Here is a 21,830-nt window from a genome sequence, read left to right on the forward strand (position 1 = left end):
AAACAACAGAGCTGCTAACATTGCCAGTGCAGGGCATGGGTGGCTCTTCTGGAGCTTCCTGTGCTTGGTCATGTTGTATCAGATCACTAACCTGACCAGCTCTACTTTGGAGGTTTGGAGGACCCAGCAGTTCGCAGCTTGACTGTGACCGTTGTGAGTTTGGTTCCTACACAGCGACCATTGTTGTAATACAAACATTGGCTTCTCCCCCCAGCATCCCTCCAGATGAGTAAGACTCTTGGCAAGCATGTCACCAAAGATGAAAGGCTCGCTGTTGTAAACTTCAAACCCACCACAAATCTTTGCAATACAGTCAGTGTGTGATGGAGAAAAAATGCATTAGTGTAGGTCACCTTCAGGAAAAGTGCTTGTCAGAAAGGTTCTATGCAGTTAAAGTTGAATGCAGATCTTGATTTATCCTGCTACATTTTAGCCTGTTAGTGCCCTTTCCTGCCTCCTAAGCACAGTGAAGCAATCTATAACTTTTTAAAGCTGAAATCCCAGCACAAGAAACTTACCAACTTTTAATAATTTGCTTATTCAGTTGCCTAAAAAAACTATCCCCGTCCTACTGACTTTCTTCTACATCAGGCAAAACTTTGCATGTATGGGCTGCAGGTCTCTGGACTCCAGTGTGCAGTGTTGCAGTTGTAGCTCTGCCTCCGTCTTCTCCAGGTCATTCTCAAAATGGACAAACCCAGGCTACATGAGCATCATGCCTGTTGGTTTTAATCTATTTGTATTGAAACACCCAAAAACAAGTTTGTTGAAGTGTTACTAGCACTGGGCTCAAATAATCCCAAATTGTAGTTCTGTACTCCTTTTTTTTTTTTTTTTTTTTTTTTTTCAGATTTTGGCACAAATAAGTTGAAGACCTTTTGTAGCATATCAACCCTTTTTTTTTTTTCAATTCTAATGACCTAAAGCAGTGCTTTTCAAATAGCAGCCTGTGGCACTATTCCTCCCACTGATTTAAGGCACTATTTTTCCCACTGATGCCAACAGTTAGGAATAATTATTTCCGGAATATTTCTTCCCGTTGACACCAACGATGGGACCTATTTCTTCCCATTGACACAAACGATGGAACCTATTTCTTTCAACTAATACCAGTAATGGGGCAATATTGCTGCTCCTACTGACCACAGGCGCTATGTGACCCCCCCCCCTTCATGCTAGGCAGCCACAGCAGCGCCATGTTCACATTCAAGATATGCATGTAAACGATCACACAAACATGTACTGCGTTATATATGGTCAAAATTAGACCATGGTCGTAGTTGTGTTAATGGGACAATCGTTTAAAATTCTACCACGTTCATATCTGAATAGGGATCTAGATGCAGCATAGGGATCTAAATGCAGCATATTTTATGAGCCCTTGTTGCTGGGGTGACCACACTTTTACCAGACAGAAAGTGAGGTCACAGGTAGCAAGTTCCAGTACACTACCCATGCTGCAGGGGCTATTTCTCATTTGGGTCTATAGGTGGTTAGGATAGGCAGCCTGGCACTAGATTTTTACAGGTCGGCCTGCAGGCAGAGTGAGATGCCACACCCCTCGTATTGGGTAAACAACAGAGCTGCTAACATTGCCAGTGCAGGGCATGGGTGGCTCTTCTGGAGCTTCCTGTGCTTGGTCATGTTGTATCAGATCACTAACCTGACCAGCTCTACTTTGGAGGTTTGGAGGACCCAGCAGTTCACAGCTTGACTGTGACCATTGTGAGTTTGGTTCCTACACAGCGACCATTGTTGTAATACAAACATTGGCTTCTCCCCCCCAGCATCCCTCCAGATGAGTAAGACGCTTGGCAAGCATATCACCAAAGATGAAAGGCTCGCTGTTGTAAACTTCAAACCCACCACAAATCTTGGCAATACAATCTGAGTGTATGATGGAAAAAAAAAATGCATTAGCGTAGGTCACCTTCAGGAAAAGTTCTTGTCGTAAAGGTTATAGGCAGCTGAAGTTGAATGCAGATCTTGATTTATCCTGCTACATTTTAGCCTGTTAGTGCCCTTTCCTGCCTCCTAAGCACAGTGAAGCAATCTATAACTTTAAAGCTGAAATCTCAGTTCAAGAAACTTACCAACGTTCAAAAATTTGCTTATTCAGTTGACTAGAAAACTATCCCCGTTTATACTGACTTTCTTCTACATCGGGCAAAACTTGTTTCTGTCCCACTTGCATGTATGGGCTGCAGGTCTCTGGACTCCAGTGTGCAGTGTTGCAGTTGTGATCTGCCTCTGTATTCTCCAGGTCATTCTCAAAATGCACAAACCCAGGCTACATGACCAGAATGTCTGTGGGTTTTATCTATTTGTATTAAAACACCCAAAGCCAATTTTATTAAAGTGTTACTAGCACTGGGCTCATATAATCCCAAATTGTAGTTTTGTACATCAAATCCCCTCTGTAATAGAACAATAACTGCCCATGTCTGTGTTATAGAAAAAAATATGCATATCTGTACCTAAATCAGAGTGGTTCCCGGCGCTCAGCTGACTCCTCGGCTCTCTCCTTTGCCCGGCTGATAGCTCCAGTGGGCAGGGCCGATTACTAGAGAGAGAGCCGAGCAGTCGCGTGATTGCAGAGAGACCACAGCGTGCCCCCTTTGAATGCAGAGAGACCACAGCGTGCCCCCTTTGAATGCAGAAAGCCAGTGCACTTACCTGCAGTGGCGGCTTCCCCTCGAGTCCTCCCGCCTCCTCGACCAATGGCATGTGTTCGCGTTTTGGCCAATCAGGAAGCGGGTCTCGAACCCACTTCCTCATTGGCCAGGGGGAGGCTCCGTGTGACAATAGCGAATTTTCATTCGCTATTGTCCCACAAACGGATGGGCACGGGCGCACTGCTCTGCGCCCCGGGTCCTCCCTTTTCTGAGACTCGCATTGTCAGGACGGAGCCATCGGCTCCTTCTGACACAACGGCATCGGGGGGGGGGGGGGGTTCCCGGATGCAATGATTGTGCGACCGCAGGTTCCCCACCCCTGCATTAAGGGAACAGGATCTATTGTTTTTTTTTTTTTTTTTTTTTGAGTAACAAAAGATTTAAAGCAGTGCATTTCAAATGACAGCCTGTGGCATTATTCTTCCTACTGACGCCAATAGTTAGAAATAATTATTGAAACCAACGGTGGTACCTAACTCTTCCTATTGACACCAACGGTGGGACCGAATTCTTCCCATTGACACCAACGATGGGGCAATATTCCTCCTACTGACCACAGGCGCTATATGATCCCCCCACCACCACAACCACCACCACCACGGCACTGTCCACTCCTACTGATGCAGGAACCTTTCCTACTTCTGCTGACCGCAATCCGGCCTCCCTTAAGTCTTAAGGATTGTAAACTGGCTCATTGTTTAGAAAGTTTGAGGACCATTGACTTAAAGAAATTACTAGAATAGTTTACCAAATATCTTCAGCATACGCCCTCTTGCACACGGGGCATCTAGATGCTGTAATGAGTGGCACTCGGATCTAGGGCTCTATGCATTCAGGGAGGAAAGCCAGGAACACGGATCTTCTGCAATCCGAGAATTCATCCCTGAATTGATAGGACCCTAAACGCGAATGCCACTCTGTGCAGCATTCAGCCCCATCAGGCCACAGCCTGCCATAGACTTTGAGGGGCTGCAGACAACAGGGCTGGATGCTGCACTTGTCCCTCCTGGAATAATGGACTCCTAATACCAGCTGAGCATTATCTGCATGTCACAATGTACATTAATGTTGCTGATAATGTGCTCATCTTTGTGGGGACTTAATGGGTGTATCTAATAAGGTGGCAAGGAGTGTAAATACAACTATAAATAGACTAGTGTCACTTTAAGTACTACCAGAAACAATACCTCCTAGCAGATTTTGTTCTTTGTTTCCTCCATGCCCCATGGTTTGCATGGTACATGACTTTACCTGTACCAAGATTGCTACATATGCCCCCTGGGTATGGCGTCTGGAAAGGTTAATGATATTTAGAAACATTGTGTTCTGGAAGGAATTGCTGTGTTGCTCCAAGGAAGAGTAGAGACTTGGCAGTCCTTGTCAAGGTCACCCATGATTAGTAAAAAGATGGGGACTGGCATCTTGGGGTTGGACGGCACGTGAAAGGCCCCATTGCAATACCATCACATGTTTTCAGCAAGTTTTTATTTTATGATGTTTTCTCTGTAATTAAGTTTACCTGGTTTGTATATTCTGTTTGGTTGCTTTGTACTATTTGGCAAGACAGCCCAGTTAAAAAGTTGAATCTGCCTACCCAGGTTCCTCTTTATCAATATGCTGAGGAAATTATTAAAAGAACGCTTTCTCTTTTCATTATATAACTTATTTTAAACCCACCGATGTCACTGGGTCCCTGTGCTTCTCTGTGAAGTGCAGGCAGATCAGAGCTGGTGGGAAGGGCCTGCAGGGGGCTTCTTGAAAACCGGAAGCTCTGGCAATGCCCTTATGTGGTGCTGAGCCTCTATAATTAAAAGAACTGAAATCCAATGAGTAAAAGGTGTGGGCCATGGAAAGTTAAAGGCTGGGGAGGAAAGGGCTAGACCAGGCATGTCCAACCTGCGGCCCGGAACTGCAGGCAATGCGGCCCACTGCCCCCTGACAATTTTTTTTATTTTTTTTTGCTGGGGAGGTAGGAAGTCGAGTCGGGGGCATGGCCACAGAGGCAGCCTTGGAGGGGATCATCCACTAGTTGTGTTAAATTAGTGCTGGGGGGTGGCGCGGCGGCACAGGAAGGGTGCGGCGGTGTTTTATTACTTATATATCTTAACTAATAGTATATATTTTATATGCGGCCCGAGAAAATTTCTCTACACTCAATGTGGCCCAGAGAAGCCAAAAGGTTGGACACCCATGGGCTAGACGATGCTGAAAGCCCCCCCAGCCAGAAAATTAGGTGGGCTGTATTTGACTTGCTGCAGATTCTTATACACCATGTAAGAAGCCCAAGGGTGCATTCTTCCCAATGTTGACCAATGTAATAGACGTTTTTCACACTAGCATCTCAATTAATTGGTTTTAGCTGGGGTTTCCTAAGACCTGAAAATGATTTCAAGGGTTCCTGGGGGGTAAAAAGGTTGAGAATGTTCCGGAACATGTTTGTATTGTCAGACGAGGGTAAAGCGCTCTTGGAAAATGAATCCTGGAGACTGAAGTCTTCCTTCCCTTGCTTGCTGTGGCACACATGCACCTTATCACTACCTTGCATTTTCTATATCTCGCTTTATGCTTCCATGATACTTTGCAGTACTATTTTATGTGTGTTCTCGATTCTGTATGGTTATCCTCCTGTCGGATGCTTTATTCCGTTATAAAATATAGAATTTGTGAAAAAAAAAAAAAAAAGGTTGAGAATGGCTGGTGTAGACTTTAGCAATCTTCCTATTGGTTGGTTCGTTACATTCTATCAGACCTGCATCTGGAACAGTAATCAAACAATTGATTAGCACAGCCAAAGGCCATCTAGGGACTAGCAGCAAAGGAAAAACCCCCCTGGTAGGGAACGGGACTTTAAAGGCCAAAATAACACCACAATTGTAAAATTTAAAACATAATTTTAATGGATAAACATAAAATCAACATAATAGTAGAAAAAAAACACATATATCACGATAAAATACTTGTAACGATGAGACAAGGATATGATAAAGTGTCGGGTGCCCATTGGAAGTCTATGCTTTATCATATCCTTGTCTCATCATGACAAGTATTTTATCGTGATATATGTGGGTTTTTTTTTTTTTTTCTACTATTATGTTGATTTTATGTTTATCCATTAAAATTTATGTTTTAAATTTTACAATTGTGGTGTTATTTTGGCCTTTAAAGTCCCATTCCCTACCAGGGGTTTTTTTCCTTTGCAGTTTATTTGGGATGTCGGCCAAATAACACCTCGCTCTACCTAGATGAGTGCTTTTCCTTATCTAGGGGCCAGCAGGGAGGAACATGCTCATCTAAAGGGAGGCCTAGGATGTGTTTTTTTCACACTGGCTCAATACTTGTCATCACACTTTTTTAGTCTCTGCTTTCAATGCATCTAAATGAGTGGCAACAATGCTAAATATCAAGAGACACAAGCATGTAGGACAGTGGTTCTTAACCTGGGTTCGACTCGGGTTACAACTCGGGTTATACTGCCCTCTACAGGAGTAGGACTAGACAGGAAAGAAAACGTTCTGGCCACACCCTAGCGGCAGTCCCAGAGGGTATATCCTCTCACTTCCTGCTACAGCAAATCAGTTTTTTTCTGTCTAGTTAGGAGTAAGGACCTAGATGCCATGCTAGGATCTTCGGTCCTGGCAGGATTTTTTTCTTAGATTTTTTAGACCGCTCTTTTCTCCAGTTTCCTGTGAGATCTTCAAGCAAGTAAGCTGGAACTGGGCGACGGGCTGGATGTTGAGATCCAGTGGTCACCCCAGTTCAGCCTACGAGCGCGTGCAGGCCATAGCTCCGCGCTGGGTGGGCCGCGACATAGTCCCACTGGACAGGGACTGACCCTGCGAGTTAAACGTCTCGCCTGGACGCCAATGACCAACAGAGTCACGGCATCCATATTGGTCGACAGCCCCCCCACCCCGGTGGAGAGGGGTTCTGTCAGGAGTTGGCGCCCGCCTGGTTCCGGTATGGTGAGTAGTATGTTCCCCCTCTCCCCTTGTCGGGTTTGTGGTGGACGCTGGCCCCTCTCTGGGATGGTAGGATGGATCTCCCCTCTATCCTATAATAAGTCACAGATCCCCCAATTTGAGTGTGATTTTTGTGTAAAATAACCAGGAGGCTTGGTTTGGGAGCTGACGATCTAAAGTCATTGTAAAACTGTAAGGATGACTGAAGTCAGTGGCAGCACTAAAAGGGCGTTACTATTGAAGTATAAGGTATCCTACCTGTCAGAGTTGGAAGTCTTATATTGCGTGGTGTGAATCTCTTGGATTTCCCCCACATACCTATTCGGTGACCCGAATCTTGGTCTGTCTGCAACAAGGGGTTGAGCAGAAACTGTCCTTGAGCACGATCAAGGGTCAGGTTTCAGCGTTGGCAATCTTCTTTCAGAAACCTTTGGCTAATCATTCCTTGGTGCGGAATTTCATCCAGGGGGTGCGACATCTGGCTCCGCCAGTGCGTACACCCTTACTGCCTGGGATCTTAATTTAGTGTGGTCGGTTCTTCAGAAACTTCTCTTTGAAAATATTAGGGAGATTCCCTTGCTTACATTATCCCAGAAGGTGGCCTTCTTGGTGGCCATTACTTCTGCACGCAGGGTGTCAGAACTGGCCGCATTATCTTGTCGTTACCCATATCTGGTGGTTCATAGGGATAAGGTGGTTCTTCCGAATCCATCCTTCCTTCCTAAAGTGGTTTTCAGAGTTTTTATCTGAATAAAAATATTGTGTTACCTTCCCTGTGTCCTAAGACTAGCCATCCTTGGGAGTTTGCATTACACTCCTTGGATGGGGTTCAGACAATCAGGGTACACTTGACTACTACGAACTTGTTTCATAAGACGGACTCCCTTTTTGTGATCACGGATAGCCCTAGAAGGGGGTTGCCTGTGTCTGCCGCGACCATATCTAGATGGACCAGTCAGACGGTGGTACAGGCTTATTCTATTAAGGGTCCGAATCCTCCGTTCCCTGTTAAGGCGCACTCTACTCGGGCGCCTAGTTTTCTTGGGTCTTCCGCCATCAGGCGTCAGCGATCCAGGTTTTCAAGGCGATGACTTGATCGTCGGTTCATACCTTTACATCATTTTATAAAGTTGATGTGATGGCATCGTCAGATGCCTCTTTTGGCCGCAAGGTTCTGCAGGCCGCAATCTGAGGAGACTGTTGGTCTACCTCAAGGGCTTGTTGGGTTTTTCACTTAGGTCTCATCTTTTTGCTCGATGAGTCCTTGATGCTTCTGGTTGGCTCCGGTTGGGCCTTCTGGATTTTGATTTCTGTTATCCCACCCCTCATTTGTGGTACTGCTTTGGGACGTCCCGAGTTGTTATTAATCAACGAGGACTACGTCTGTCAATGAGCGACAGAGAAAAATTAATTTTTGTAAAATCTTACTGTAAAATCCTTTTCTCTTAGCTCATTGACAGACGTAGTACCCGCCCCTCTGTTTTTGAGTTGGGTTGGGTTAAATTCTCTAAACACTGCTTTGTGACATAACTGATTTGCTGTAGCAGAGAGAGAGAGAGAGGATATACCCTCTGGGACTGCCCCTAGGGTGTGGCCAGAACGTTTTCTTTCCTGTCTAGTCCTACTCCTGTAGAGGGCAGTATAACCCGAGTTGTTATTAATCAACGAGGACTACGTCTGTCAATGAGCTTAAGAGAAAAGGATTTTACGGTAAGATTTTACAAAAATCCATTTTTATTTTTCCAATTAAGAAGGGTTCGGTGAATGCGCATATGAAACTCGTGGGGTTCAGTACCTCCAATAAGGTTAAGAACCACTGATGTAGGACATGAATGTAGATGGAGATCTTTGGAACAATTCTTTTTGTGGATGACACAAAGATATGCAGGGCAATAACTTCTCATCCAGATAAATCTTACAGAATGACCTGAACAAAATAAGAGTGGGCAGCTACATGGCAAATGATGCTTAATGTAGAGAAATGTAAGGTATTACACTTGGGGGCTAAAAACATAAACGCAAAATACGCTTTGGGGGGGAACATCTGGGGAAATCCAGGATACTGAAAGATCTGGGAGTCTTAGTAGAAGATAGACTTAAGCCCCGTACACACGTACCGATCGTCGGCGAACGATCGGCCGTCTTTTGTCCAGGGCTGTCGGTGTCTGTTGAAAAGTTCAACAAGAATTTTGTCCGCCAACTACAGCCGACTGCAGAAGTGATGTCATGTAATGGTTAACTTTCCCTGTGTTTTTCCTTTTCTGAGCATGCCCAGTCTTGCAAATCTGCGGTCTGTCGGCCGAAATCTGTACTGACTGGCGAACAATCGGCCGCTCTGGTGTCGGCATACAAAAATTTTAATGCTTGCATGACAGATTCTTTTCGGCCGAATGTGCGCTGTCGGCTGTCGGAGGCATCATACTAACAAGCCTACAATCGGCAGATCGGTCGTCGGCTGAAGCTTTTCGGCCGACGATCGGTACGTGTGTACGGGGCTTAAGTAATAGCATGCAATGTCAAGCTGCAGCTGCCAAAGCCGGCAGGATATTGGCTTGCATAAGGAAGGGGATGTATTCCAGAGATAAAACTATAATCCTACCACTTTATAAAACTCTGGTCCGACCACATCTGGGGTATTCTATTCAGTTCTGGTCACCAATCCTCAGCTTACGTCTTCTCTTCGGGCGTGCAGGATGGTGGGACGGGAGACCTGGGTGAGCCGCGGGAGGGGCGTCCCCTCCCGCTCCTTGTAATGACAGCCGAGCGGCTTCTCAGCCGCATCGGTTGTCATTACAAGACAGCCGACCGTTGGCTATGGACGCCGGTACCGGGGTGATGCCATTCTAGTGATCGGTCGATCACTAGAATGAGCCCTTAATTATATTTTTCTAACCTTAAAAACTGATATCTCCAGCGTGTGCTGTCACTTCTAAGAGGAATTCCATCTTCCTCTGGCCTTCTCTCTGTTTTTTTGGGTTCCTGCGATGATGTTACTCACGCATTCACGCTGATGTCTTGGTCACAGCACAGCTCTCTTGAAGGATGGTATGTCATCCACTGACAGCAAGGTGCACATGTGCTGGTGCTATCACCGGTTGCTACGTTTAGCAGATATTCACTGTACCTACAGGTAAGCCCTATTATAGGCTTACCTGTAGATACAAGACAAAAAACTGAGTTTATTACTGGCAGATCAGTTTGTAAATGGTTAAATAGAAGGAGTTGATACATGGATGCAGAGGGAACGGACAGTGAAGGGTAGAAGTAAAGTTGCATAGGTCAGTAAGCAGTCTGCGGGAGAGGAGTGGGAAGCCTAGCTACATAAAGCACACTAAACTGCACTGGGACAAGAGAACAGGCAGCTATGGAGCTGGTGTAACAGTAAATTCTTCCCCACTTGGGAATGCAGCTGATCAGCTGTGACTGTGTCAGGAAGACAGAGCAATGGGGAAGCGAGATGAAAAAAATATACAGGCTGGGACAAGGAGTATAGGAAGAACTGCAGGGAGAGAAACAAAGTTGCATAAGAGATAAACTCAGGAGCAGAGCTGGGAGGGGGCCCACACAGGGAGGAGGATTAGTGAGGAATAACTGTCTTTCTCAGCAGATAAAATCTGGTAGCAGGGAGAGGGGGAGATAGCTTTCAGCTGCTGGAGGAAGATTTCTATAAATGTCTTTCATCACAAATCCCCCTCCCTGTGTGGGCCCCCCCCCCCCCCGTGCGCTCGGGCCCCCTACAAGAGGACCAGTGGTTCCTCCCTATCGGTGCCCCTGGACAGGATTGTCCCTATGTAGCTGAAGCAGAAAGACGTCCCTCTCATCTCATTAAAGAGATTCAGCAACAGCGATTTGGGTCAGCGACAGAGGCCATCTAGCTGTGTGTGTCTACAAAGGGAGCGATTCTATAGGGACACACAGCAGCTTTTTTAGCGATCCTGCCGCTGCCAGTCTGTCTCTAGCGGCAGAATTGCACATATTTCATCAGCTGAAGTACTGGAGGGTAAAATCTGGTTTGCTGCTGTGGGGATTCCCCCACTTCTCATGTCATCATATTTCTGATTGTACGTTTTGGTTGTCAGCGTTCTTATAACATCTTTGGTTTCTGTGCAGCTCAGGATGGCAATGGCACGGCTACTACAACTTCCATGGCTACCACTTCGTCACAGAACCGGCTAACGGTAAGTGGGGAGTCCTATCAGCGGGATCTATATTTATACTTTTATCTTCAAATGGGAGCTCCACAATGAAGCCGAACGTGAGCCAAGCTATGGAAATTGAAGTATTTACACATTTTTATTAAGCATTAAATGACTTTTAGCCCTTTCACTACCAGAGCAGTTTTTTTTTATACACTTTTTAGGCCTGAAGATTATTTAAATTTCCAAAACATTTTAAAAAACAGAAAACCTGGAGAATACAATGATGGTAGCTTTGTTTTTAATGCACTCAAACTCAATATAATGCCCAATTTTTTTGGTCAAATATAAAAGATGAGGTTGCTTTGACTAAATAGATGGAAACATTAAAGTAATTCTGAAGGCTATTTTTTTTTTAATTTTTTTAAGTGTGTGTGTGTGTATGTATGTATGTATATGTATATGTATATATATATATATATATATATATATATATAATATACTTTCCTGCTCTGTAAAAACGATATGCACAGAGCGGTTTCTTCTTCTTTTGCCTCTGTAACTTCAGTAAATATAGAGAAATTCATCCATAATGTTCACAGTTGTTGTCCAGGTTGTTTTCTCTGCTCCCCCCTCCCAAAAGTGACTCGGCAGCTCCTTTCACCTTGCCTCCCCCAGTGACTGGACAGTGAAAGGTGAAGCAGAAGGCTGACTATCCCCATCTCTCACTCTCACTCTCTCTCCTCCTATCTGCATGATCTCTGTTCGTGAAAGCCTACTGGCTGACTTGCTCTTTGTGCTGCTTTTCCCACTCCCAGTTGAGCTTTGCTTTGCAATGGACAGCAAAAGGCTGATACCACATTCAGGTGCTTACATCTACATTTAGGGCTCTTTCACACGGGCGTTCCTTTTTTTTTGCCCGATCAGGTCCTTTTTTTTTTCTTTTGTAACGGACACGGATGACACTTGTGTCATCCGATCCGTATGTCCGTTTTTCATCCCATCCGTTTGCGGATGAAAAACTGACATAATGTATGTCTATGTAAATACGGATGTCTGCGGATGACACCACTGACATCCGTTTTTGCTTCCGTTCCGTTTTTTGAAAGGAAGAAAAAATAGGGTTCTCTTCCGTTCAAAAAAACTGAACTGACAAAAAACGGATGTCCGAGGATGATCATCCGATGACATCCGTATTTACATAGAGATACATTATGTCCGTTTTTCATCTGCAAACGGATGGGATGAAAAACGGACATACGGAACGCCCGTGTGAAAGAGCCCTTAGTGATGTGTTAATGATTACAGAGCTGGATTAACTATTCCTTTAATCTGCCTGGAATTCAGCTTTAAAGTGGGGAAAGTACAGGACTTTTGTTATACCATTCCCAGGAATACCACTGATGCCATCCAGCCGCTATGCTCACATTTATTTGATTTTTCACTCCCTAATAGGCTCACATACAGGCATACCCCGTTTTACGTACACTCACTTTACGTGCACTCGCGAGTACATACATGCTCCGGTCCCATTGCGTACTTAAAAGTGGGGTATGCCTGTATGTATCATGAAGCTACCTTGAAATAAAACCAATTTTATTGTTCTAACACAGGGGTCTCCTCTAAACTTCCAAAAAAAGGGCCAGTTTACTGTCCTTCAGGCTTTTGGGGGGCCAGACTGCGGCCAGTGGGAGTAGAAAATCTCTCAGGCTTGGTAGTCAGTGGGAGTAAAAAATGTACGTAGCACCGGTAACCAGTAGGATAATTAGTGTTCCATCATTGGTATTCATGGGAGGGATAGTGCCCCTTCATTGGTATTGGTGGGAATAATAGTGCCCCATCATTGGTACTAGTGGGAGGAATAGTGCCCCATCATTGGTACTAGTGGGAGGAATAGTGCCCCATCATTGGTACTAGTGGGAGGAATAGTGCCCCATCATTGGTATTAGTGGGAAGAATAGTGCACCATCATTGGTATTAGTGGGAGGAATAGTGCCCCATCATTGGTATTAGTGGGAAGAATAGTGCACCATCATTGGTATTAGTGGGAGGAATAGTGCCCCATCATTGGTATTATTGGGAGGAATAGTGCCCCATCATTTTTATTAGTGGGAAGAATAGTGCACCATCATTGGTATTAGTGGGAGGAATAGTGCCCCATCATTTTTATTAGTGGGAAGAAGAATGCCCCATCATTGGTATTAGTGGGAAGAATAATGCCCCATCATTGGTATTAGTGGGAAGAATAATGCCCCATCATTGGTATTAGTGGGAAGAATAGTGCCCTTTGATTTTTTTTTTTTTTTTTTAGTGGGAAGAAAAGTGTCCCATCATTTTTATTTGTGGGAGAGTTAGTGCCCTATTTTTATTATCGGGAGAAATAGTGCCCCATCATTTTTATTAGTGGGAAGAATAATAGTGCCTCATCATTTTTATTAGTGGGAGGAATGGTGCCCCATTATTTTTACTAGTGAGGGGAATAGTGCCCCGTCATTTTTATCATTGGGAGGAATAGTGCCCCATTATTTTGATTAGTGGGAGAAATGGTGCCCCATTATTTTTATTAGTGGGAAGAATAGTGCTCTTTTTTTTTATTAGTGAGGGTAATAATGCCCCATCATTATTATTATTGAGAGGAATAGTGCCCCATCATTATTATTATTGAGAGGAATAGTGCCCCATTATTGATATTAGCTGGAGGAATAATGCCCCATCATTTTTATTAGTTGGAAGAATAGTGTCCCATCATTTTTATTAGTGAGAGGAATAGTGCCCCATTATTGACATTAGCTGGAGGAATAGTGCCCATTATTTTTATTAGTTGGAAGAATAGTGCCCCATTTTTTTTTATTAGTGGGAGGAATAGTGCCCCATTATTTTTACTAGTGAGGGGAATAGTGCCCCATCATTTTTATTAGTGGGGAGGAATAGTGCCCCATCATTTTTATTAGTGGGGAGGAATAGTGCCCCATCATTTTTATTAGTAGAAGATCTAGTGCTCCATCCTTGGTATTGGTGGGAGGAATGGTTCCCAATCATTTATTTCCTTGGGAAGAATTGTGCTGCCTTAATGGTGTCAGTAAAAGGATTAATGCCCCATCCTTGGCGTTACTGGGAGGAATAGTTCCCCACTGTTGGTCTAAACAATGGTGCCTCATTAGTGGTGTTAGTGGGAGTAATAGTGCATCATCTCAATGGGAGGAACTTGCTTTTATCCAGCCCTAAGGGCTGGATAAAAGCAAGTAAAGGGCCCTTATTTGGCCTGGGGGCCACAGTTTGGAGACCACTGTTCTAACACAATCTCAGGATGTTCCACCCGGGTCCTTTCTTTGATGTGTTTCCCCCTTAGTGGAGCTTATTCTTTGCTCTATGGCAGTGGTCTCCATACTGCGGCCCGTGGGCCGAATGTGACCCTTTCCTTTCCTTTATCTGGCCCTTAGTGCACTGTTTCTCTTACTGATACAAGGACTATTCCTTCCACTGACAACAACAGTGGGGCACTATTCTGCCCATTGTCACCACCAATGGGGCACTATTCAGTCCACTGATACTAAAGATGAGCATAACTCTTCCCCTGATATAAACAAATAGGCATTGATACTCCCACTACCAATTATGGGCATTAATTCCTACTGACCACAGGTGCTATTTTATTACTCCCATTGACTACCAAACCTGAGACATTTTCTATTCCCACTACTTAATGGTTCTGTAATCAATTTTAATTTAAGTTGTTTCTTACTGCCTCCTTGTAACATTCTCCATGAGCTCCAGAGCCTCTGCTTCTCCCACTCACTTCCACTCACTTCCATTTGTTCTGGAACAAGCAGTGTGCGTTAGTTGCAGTCATGCTCACTGCTCTATGCACAATACAAATCCTATAGTCCCTAGTCAATTTCGGGAATGAGCAAGAGAGGGTGGCTACATTGCTATGTGCAGTGGGACCATGGAGAACAAACACTATCCAGTGGCTGTAAAGCCTCTTGGATCACTTTTACCTGAATACCAGGACTATGGTTGTAGCCTCAACCATGATCCCGGTATAGCCAGTTAAACCTTAGGTCGGCCTAAGGCTGGGAAGTGGTTAAGACTGACCTTGAGGTTGTTTGAGTGAACTCAGCTTGGCACAGTTGCCCTATTTTCCAGGTTGACTTGTTTTTGGATTATTTTCTTTTCTTTAATTTTCACAGGAATCTGAGCGACTGGCAGCCATTATTGTCCCATCGGTTGTGGGCGGCCTTATCTTAATCGGCATTCTCATCTTTATCATCGTGAAAGTAAAGGAGAAACGGCAGACAGAGGGGACATACAAGCCAAGCAACGAAGAGCAGACCGGATCCAGGATACCACCCAACAGTGCCTTGAAACTTCCTCCCGAGGAACGGCTGATATGACCGGTTCCCCTCCTCTGCCGAGAACCGACTCTCAATTCTAGGAGGTGACCGACACCCAGAGACTCTTATTGGCCCTAGAGAGAGACTCAGTCAGTTTGACTTTGCTGCTGAGACCACTGGATCAAGCAATACCCACCTGATGGCTGCAGACCATCAGAGGTCTACTTTCTGCATTACTTTGTTCTGATAGCACCCATCCAAACCACTGCAAGCCATGCAGATAGGGATTTATCATTAACCTGTAAGAATGGTTTGTATACGTTCGGGTGGGGTTTGCTTTTTCACTGCTTGGGCCAGAAAAGGTTTGTTACCATCCGTGTCTTCACGCCCCTATGAGCTGGTTTTATCAAGAATACTTTCCTAGCATCCAGCTGGTCGCTGCACCCTCTGTGGGCTTTATGAGAGAACTGCAAGTCTTCACCTGGGTTTGTCATCAACCAGTATTTAGGAAGATGGTTTGTAGGGGCCAATACCACAGCCACTTCTTTTTTTGGAGGAAAGGAGAGTTGACTACTAAGTTTACTAGATGAAAGAGCCTTTCCATCCTAAATTATTTTCCCTGTCTTAGGAGGAGTGGAGTAAGTTTGACCCTCTGCCTTTACTACTGTGTGGGACCTTGATGAAGAGCGCTCCCCGTACCCCCTTCCTCTCTCTACCCGCTTGACTTTCACTATATATATATATATATATATATATATATATATATATATATATATAATATTACAATGTAGTGTCTGTTAGATGTCACACAGTACAGTATTTTTATGCACTGTGCCCTCTTGTGGATCCTCTCTATGGAAATCCTAAAGGCCAGTGACAACAGTGGCTCAGCTGAAAGCCAGGCTTGGCCTATCACTGAGGTGGCCGTGACATTGAGGTGGCTGTGACATTGATGGAGGATGGTATTCCTGTCCAGGTTAGTGATAAAAGCTGTTACAGGGCACCCTGTACAGTATTTCTATACGCTGTGCCCTCTTGTAGATCCTCTTTAGGAATGTATGGAGATCCTGTAGGACAGTGACAACAGAAGCTCAGGTGAACAGCCAAGCTTGGCCTGCCACTGAGGTAGCTGTGCTGTTTATGGAGGATGATCAACTCTGCTCCAATCTACCTGAAACTGAGAAATCCATCCATAAAATGTACCCGTACAGACATGGCGATCTCGCGAGCTGAACTGAACACAACTACTTGGCCTAGACACCCATACTGTAGGTTGAGTTAGTATTATGAGATCACAACCTATCAATCCTCTAAATGTGCCTTAAGGACATATTTGAAGTTTAAGTGCACTTTAAGATGAGAGAAGTGCCCTTTTTGCTCCTTTGCCCTGACCCAATCCACCTTAACCCTCTATAAATGGGTACTTGCCATGCTTTCAGTGTTTGTTTACATCTAGCAGTGCAAGTCTTCATGGTACAAAGGGAGATGACCCCATAGACGTTTATAGGGATGTAATGTACAGGAGTGACCAGGATGGTGAGACATGTGGTGCTGGATGTAAACAAATGCCAAAGGCAATGGCTGTGAGATCGGGACAAATATGCATCTGTGGAAGGGGGGTCAGGGTTGTCTTAAAATGCACATATGCTTTAAGAGAAATTTCATGGAAAAACTGGAAATTGTTCTTTATGCTCTTGCTGTGCATTATTGTAGAACAGGGGTCTCCAACCTTTCAAAACAAAGGGCCAGTTTACTGCCCTTTGAACTTTAGGGGGGCTGGACTGTGGCCATTGGGAGTAAACAATGCCATACGTTTGGTCAGTGGGAATAAAAAAAATTGGTGTCAGAGGGAGGTATAGTGCCTCTTATCGGTGGAAGGAAGAGTGGCTCAAGAGCCGGATATAGGCAAGCAATGGGCCATGTGCGGGCCGCAGTTTGGAGACCCCCTGACGTAGAAGATCCTCACCATCACAAACTCGGAGCTAGTGCAGAGCCCCCTGCTGCTAACATCCAGTAATGCAGAACAGACATAAATTGTACTGATTTTTCTATGGGAATCCATGTATGGTTTATGGCCAAACCTAAGTGTGCTAAGCACTACAAACATCAGGATATAGGGTTGGGGGTCCTGAAGTGTACAAATGGTGCTTGGCAGGACTTCTCTGTGTTCCACAGCAGAGGCAGGGGGGTCCTAGGCCAGTAGAGAGCTACAGTTTTTCTAGGAAATCACCTTAAGGGATATACTAGGATAGTTTCAATGGGCTACCTACATAACCACATCCCACCCATCACTGAATGTGGAGCAGTAGGCCACTCCAGCTTAAGCTACTACCTATTGTAACTTCTGCTCCATCATGACCCATTACACTACATTTAAAGTAAACCTGTCCTAAAGCAATTCAGAGTCATTATAATTAAAAAATATGCCAGCAGAGGTTACTTTCAGAGAAAACCAATTGTTGAAATAGTTTATAAATTCAACCTTCTGATAGGTTCACGCATGAGCTTCTTCAAGCAGTTTTGTAGCGTTTTTTAATGCACATTTTATTTTTCAGGCAATTTCCAGCTTGAATATTTTTATTTTAGCCAAAAGCTAGATACTAGGAGAGGCAAGAAATCACACAAACATGCATTATGCACCTTTTCAGGCATTTTTAGGTGATCCTATTAAGGTCTACAGGGACTAAAAATGCCCCAAAATAGGCTCCTGTACTTTTTTCGAGCTTTGAGTGACACAACCCTCAGGTATTCAATATATTGAGACCTTTTAATGACCGTAACCTCTGTGTATACTTTTTATACATTTGTTCTGTTTGCATTGCCAAGGTTTGTGACCGGTTTCTTTAATAGTCTTGGGAGATTTGTGCTGGCCTGGATACCCCCGCTAAAAATTTATCTTCATCTGTGATACCAAATAGCTTGTGAATTGACAAATTGAAGTCGGCTCACCTCACGCTGTGGCATTCCTTATTGCCAGTGTCTGTGACTGGTACTCTTTTAAAACTTTCCCCAATTTTTATATGTGTTTTGTTAGTTGAATATTACAATTGTAGATAGCATAATTATTTTTGTATTTATGCACACAGAAAATCAAAGTATTGATGCTAACCTATGGAAATATAAATATATTTAATCTTAAAATTTTCATTTTATAATAATAAACACTTTTCATGACCGATTTCTAGTTTTTAATGCACATGTGAGATATCAACTAGTAGGAGAGGGCTGATTTATATAACACAACAGCATAAACTCTCATCAGTTGAGGGAGAGCCGTGTCCGTTATTGCATCCCTTTGGAGCCATGTTACACTCTAAGTTCATTGAAATTGTCTATTTTTCCAATAGCTGATATTTGTACATATTAAGGTTTACCAAACAATTTTCTATAGGGTTTACCAAACAATTTTCTATAGGGTTTACCAAACAATTTTCTATAGTAACAGGTACATATTTGGGTAGAAAAAGGCATATGTCTATCAAGTTCTACCTTTTTGAGTTTGAAAAAAAAAAAAAAAAATCACCGTAATACTTCTAGCAAAAAGCAACAGCAACATGTAGATCTATGCTGTACCCACACAGGAAAGTGTAGCATAAAACTGAACATGCCATTGAAATGGCTGGCACTGGGGTAAAAAAAAAAAAAAAAATGCAAGCACCCTGTAGAAAAAAATGTTTGACCCATTCAAGTTCTTACATCTGTATACCCAGAATGAACCAGAGAAATCTTTACATTTATTCTATAGGCCTGTTTATTCAGTGATAACTTTATTACAGTAGTACCGATCAGTTTTTTTTTTTTTATGCAATCTATATATAGACATGTAAGAACACTAATAAGTAATCTACTTTGATAAAAAAAAAAAAAAAAACGTGTTACTGTAGATGAAAAAAGTATACATTTTATATAAATATGAATATTTTATATAAATTTTATTATAAATATATGAATATTTATAATGAATATGAATTATATGAAATAATTTGTTCTGTTTAAAATTATGATTCTAGTAAAAAGCATTGCAAAGTTATCTACAGATTTCAATTTTTTTTTTTTTTCCAATTTTGCACTTTTTAATGCAAATTTAGTAAATTAACGTGATATTAAACCTTTATTATTTTTTTAATAACATTTAAAATACGTAGGGAGTTCTTTACTGTCAGAGCAGTAAGGATGTGGAATTCTTTTTCACAAGCAGTGGTATCAGCAGGGAGCATCGATAGTTTCAAAAAACTATTAGATGGGCACCTTAAAGACCACAACATACAGGGGTATGCAATGTACGGTTAACAGCAAACACACACACACATCATAGGTTGAACTGGATGGACTGATGTCTTTTTTCGACCTCACAAACTATGTGACATACATATCATACTTCCCTGCTCTGTGTAATGGTTTTGCACAGAGCATCCCTGATCCTCCTCTGCTTGGGTCCCGCCTGGCTCCTCCCTCCCCCCTACCGACTTGCCATCATAGCAAGCGGCTTGCTATGGAAGCACTTGTGTGGGCTCGCTCCAGAGCCAGCTCTGTGTGTCCACAGACCAGCCTGCCCATAGGTGGATTGAAATTTGTCCGGTCCCTGCTGAACCAGCCAAATTTCAGACCATTTATGGCCAGCTTTAGGAAAGGGTCCCATAAAAGTCTAAGCTCTCCCATAGAAGAAAATGGGAGGTCAGCCCAGGAACCTGCTGCCCGGAAATTTGTGTCTACGTCCGGCCCCTGTCTTTCTGTTCTACAGGCCCACATCTTTCTTTTCAGTTTAAAAAATGTCCTGTCCATATAATGATCTTTTTCTTTTTTTATTTCTTTAAATTTTTTTTTTTTTTTTTAATTTAGTCTAGGTGGGTCTTATAGTTGAATTGCCCTTCCCTGCATTCAATTCACTTCCTTTTCAGATTACAAAGGAAGAAATCTGACTACTCTGTATGGGAGATATTGGATTTATGATGATCTTTTTGCACACATCTAGACTCTGTAGAGGATTTCCTACAAGCAAGTCAATAAAAGTTTCAATTCTAAGTCACAGTTTTATTCTGCATTCACTGATGAATACGCCATTATTGCCACTACTTAAAATTCCAGCAAATCCACGTTCTTCTGCATTATGATGATTTTTCTGCACCGCGTTTTTCTTTATACAAGTCATGCAGGGAATGCAGTATAAATGTATTATCTTAAAAAGCAATCACTTTTACTCTGAAAATGCATATTGGCATGAAAGCTTGTTTGTAAAACTTAGAGTGGCTCTAGCCTAAGATACATATTTTTATGTTAAGTGCAGGATGCTTAGCATTGTGTAACATTCCTGAGTTTGTGCTACCTCTCACAGAGAATACAGTACTCCCCCACCCCAACCATATATTTGCAGCTTCTCTTTCCAAAAGAACGGAACCATCCTTGCTCAGGTATTCTACAGGACAGTGGCAGCTGGTGCTCCATGGGCCGGGGGGAGGGGAGGGGGTGGCAGACGGACCACACCAGCCTGCACACCATACCCCCCCCAGCTCACTCACCCTGGACTGACATGTGGAGGGCAGGCAGCGGCGACGGCTTCCCCCTCAGTCTCCTCCATTGGTCGGGCTTCCCCTGCATCTCCTCCCTCCTCCTTGCCCGATAGCATGGCTTCTCCTTTCGGCCAATCGGGGAAGGGGTCTCAGGTACCCGCTTCCTGATTGGCCAGGAGGAGAATCCGTGTGACAATAGCGAATATTCATTTGCTATTGTCGCACAACTGGGTGGGTTCAGGGCTCAGAAAAAAAAATCCCCCATTGGAATCCATGCGTCCGGAGCCCAGCATGTAGATTAGTGGGCCGGATGCATGGATAAGGGGGGGGGGTAGCATCCCCAATAGACGCACTGCCACTGCTACAGGGTCACCATCCAATTCCTGAATTGAGATGTTGAATAGGGCCTCGTACACAGAAGCGTGCCTAAGCGTACACCTGTGCGAGCGCTGTGCTTGCCCGCATAGGGATGCAGAGGGGTTTTGTGCAGGCAGTCCCCTTTTATGTCAATTTGGATGCATCCGATGCACAGATACTGCTGCTGCTCCCAATATGACTGTCAGGTGAATGCATGATTGCGCGGGCTTCCACACGGCCATCAAATGGGGAGTAGCAGGTTTGTCTGTGGTGCCACTGCATACCAATTGACATGGATAGGACTTCCTATACAGGGATTCATGGAACACATATACATCCCAGTGCGGGAAAACGCCGGCCTCACATGGGTGTATGCTTAAATACACCTGTGCCAACAAGGCTTTAGAGATGATAGTTGTATAAATTGGGGTGTAGTTCTTAGCTGCGCTTACACGCATTGCGACAGCTTCTCACGGCACAGGGATCTGAAGAAAGCGGACATTTCTTTAGAGCGCATGCGCCGATGACGTCATCGGCTGCATGCAATGTAAATATCTCCTAAACGGTGCAAGTTTAGGAGATCTTTACAGTACCTATAGGTAAGCCTTATTAAAGGCTTACCTATAGGCAAAGGTTATAACGGTGGGTTTACAACCACTTTGATTGAACAAGCTGAAGGTAGAAACTGATTGGCCACCATGGGCATTTGCACCAGATTTTGCACTCCCCAGGTTTAGTAAATCAACCTCTTTTGTTTCTTGTTACAATGAGCAGTCAGACATTGGCTAGAGTAGACTGAGGAAATGCTTTCTACTGCCTGCAGCAGACTGACGACATCATCTCCGCATAGGCAATGTCACAA

General features: G+C 43.8%; 1 protein-coding gene across 1 annotated transcript in view; it reads left to right on the top strand.

Annotated features, from left to right (window-relative positions):
- Positions 1-15,832, top strand: part of CRB3 (crumbs cell polarity complex component 3) — a 51,281-nt gene extending 35,449 nt beyond the window's left edge. Inside the window, exons 2-3 of the mRNA XM_082254859.1 lie at positions 10,745-10,812; positions 14,961-15,832. Coding sequence (XP_082110985.1) covers positions 10,745-10,812; positions 14,961-15,164 — 272 coding nt within the window. The 3' untranslated portion in view covers positions 15,165-15,832. The remainder of the gene's footprint in view (positions 1-10,744; positions 10,813-14,960) is intronic.
- The last annotated feature ends 5,998 nt before the right edge of the window (positions 15,833-21,830 follow it).

This window comes from Pelophylax lessonae (assembly GCF_965119305.1).
Source record: "Pelophylax lessonae genome assembly, chromosome: 4".
Taxonomy (NCBI): domain Eukaryota; kingdom Metazoa; phylum Chordata; class Amphibia; order Anura; family Ranidae; genus Pelophylax; species Pelophylax lessonae.